Raw genomic sequence first — 1,789 nt, 5'->3', positions numbered from 1 at the left:
GTTAGAAGTCTATTTAGTTAGAAGTCTATTTAGTTAGGGAAGTCTATTTAGTTAGGGAAGTCTATTTAGTTAGGGAATCGATCCTGGATCACATTTGTGGAAGGCGAGTGCTCTCACCACTGCGCCAGCCCTGCTCCCAGCCCTGATTGGTTAGATGCAAAATATTGAACTAAACTTGATCTTCGATATCGACAGGACTCGGCTTCGAAGGAGTTTGTTGAAACCTTGCTCCAGTCGAAAGTACATTTGTACGAGAAACTTCAGATCTTTCCCTCTCTCTCTAGCTTCGTTCAACAGATGGATGTCAGCTAACTAACTTCTGACTAGCGTTGGGTCAATTACTATGGGCCTCCTGTCCTGCAGTTCTTCTAACACTTCAGTATTAAATGAACTGGCTTGTTTGAACAATTTTTGCGATAGTTGCGATCTGCGGAAGGGCGAGTTCCACGAGTTCTTCACTGGTGAGCCTTCCTTCAAGTTGAAACTTGAAGTTCTCGAAGTCTGGCTTTCCGGTAGTAGGGGCTTAAGTCCTCGTCCAGAAATAAATCGGTGGCCTCCTTGCAGTTTAGCGACGGTTTTGGTTGATCGGTGAAAGTTCGGTAATGTTTATACAAATTACCGCTACAACTTGGAATGAATGTTCCCACGAAAGGCATTTAAATCGGAGAACTTTTCTTTCTGGAGACCCTGATCGATAACCCTCAAAGGCTTTAAAAAACGAAAAATTACAACAGATACAGTTGTAAAAAATTAAAAATTTGAAACATTTTTGGCTTTTAAGCTTTAAGTTTGGGGCCAAAACCGGGTGACCCGCGTCCGACAACTCGCCGGTTTGTTTTCGCCAGGCAAGATTTTAGCTGTGAAATCATACACTAACTAGCTCGTTCTTCGTCGAACTTAACCCAGCAAACTCTAGCTAAGTATTAGAATGGGTCAAAACAATTTTAATATTGCCTTCATAGGGGGTCTTCATATTTGTTCAACTTGGGGAAAAAAAATAAGAAAAAATACCCATGATCGGTTCGTTGCGAGTGGCATTGCTTGCAGCTAAACAAACTACGTCATTTAGGCACACATGAAACGTATCCCTTACGGAGGACATTCGAGTTTAGACTGCCGCGTGTACTGCGGGCGAAACCGCCGTATGCATTGCATCTTGCAAGGATTTTGCAAGTGCCTGTGCCTATCAAATTTCGCCTTTTAGTCAGGCGCTGTACTAGTTCCCAGGTTACCACCAAAAAAAGGACAGCGTCTGTCAGCGGCTTCATTGAAAATTCTCCAACGAAACAACATGGTTGACAGAGGATGAGAGTGTCACGGTTTTTCTTCGTGGTATTTCTACAACTCTTATTTCTTTTCGTCGATTTGTTCATTAATTCCTTTGGTGTGCTATTCCACACTGCAGATGTTGTCCTTTTGGTGTTGTTTATGTGAGTATGGCTTGCTCAATGCAAACAAATCTTTTGACATGTGTTTCATGAACTCTTCAGAACTCTTGAGACGATCAGCGATATTGTTTTTCTTTAAGTGAAATGTTTATGGAAAGAAGATTTGACATTCAGGATATTGTTGAACTCTTGCGGTATCCCACCGAGCCAAATTTTGTGGCTACAGCTGTAAATTGAGTTACCGAAGTATCATTCCCGTAGTACGCTTAAATTATGTAGGTCATGTTTTATATTAACCCACAGCTTTCGGTCTTTCTATAAAGTTTTACTTACTGGGACGGAATGAAACTCATTTTAACCATTTCGTTTAAGCCTGCTTAAGGAAAGACAAGTCTCCCTCA

At 41.5% G+C, this 1,789-nt stretch overlaps 1 protein-coding gene across 2 annotated transcripts in view; it reads left to right on the top strand.

The window, feature by feature from the left end:
• The first annotated feature begins 1,111 nt into the window (after positions 1–1,111).
• Positions 1,112–1,789, top strand: part of LOC138043185 (transmembrane protein 138-like) — a 21,341-nt gene continuing 20,663 nt past the window's right edge. For both annotated transcript variants that reach the window (XR_011131196.1, XM_068889331.1), the window contains exon 1: positions 1,112–1,430. Coding sequence is in view for 1 of the 2 variants with exons in the window: in XM_068889331.1 (XP_068745432.1) it covers positions 1,306–1,430 (125 nt within the window). In the remaining variant the exon portion in view is untranslated. The remainder of the gene's footprint in view (positions 1,431–1,789) is intronic.

Source organism: Montipora capricornis, chromosome 3 (assembly GCF_036669925.1).
Source record: "Montipora capricornis isolate CH-2021 chromosome 3, ASM3666992v2, whole genome shotgun sequence".
NCBI lineage: Eukaryota > Metazoa > Cnidaria > Anthozoa > Scleractinia > Acroporidae > Montipora > Montipora capricornis.
The sequence above is the reverse complement of the archived record's forward strand: the minus strand, read 5'-3'. Positions and strand labels throughout refer to the sequence as shown.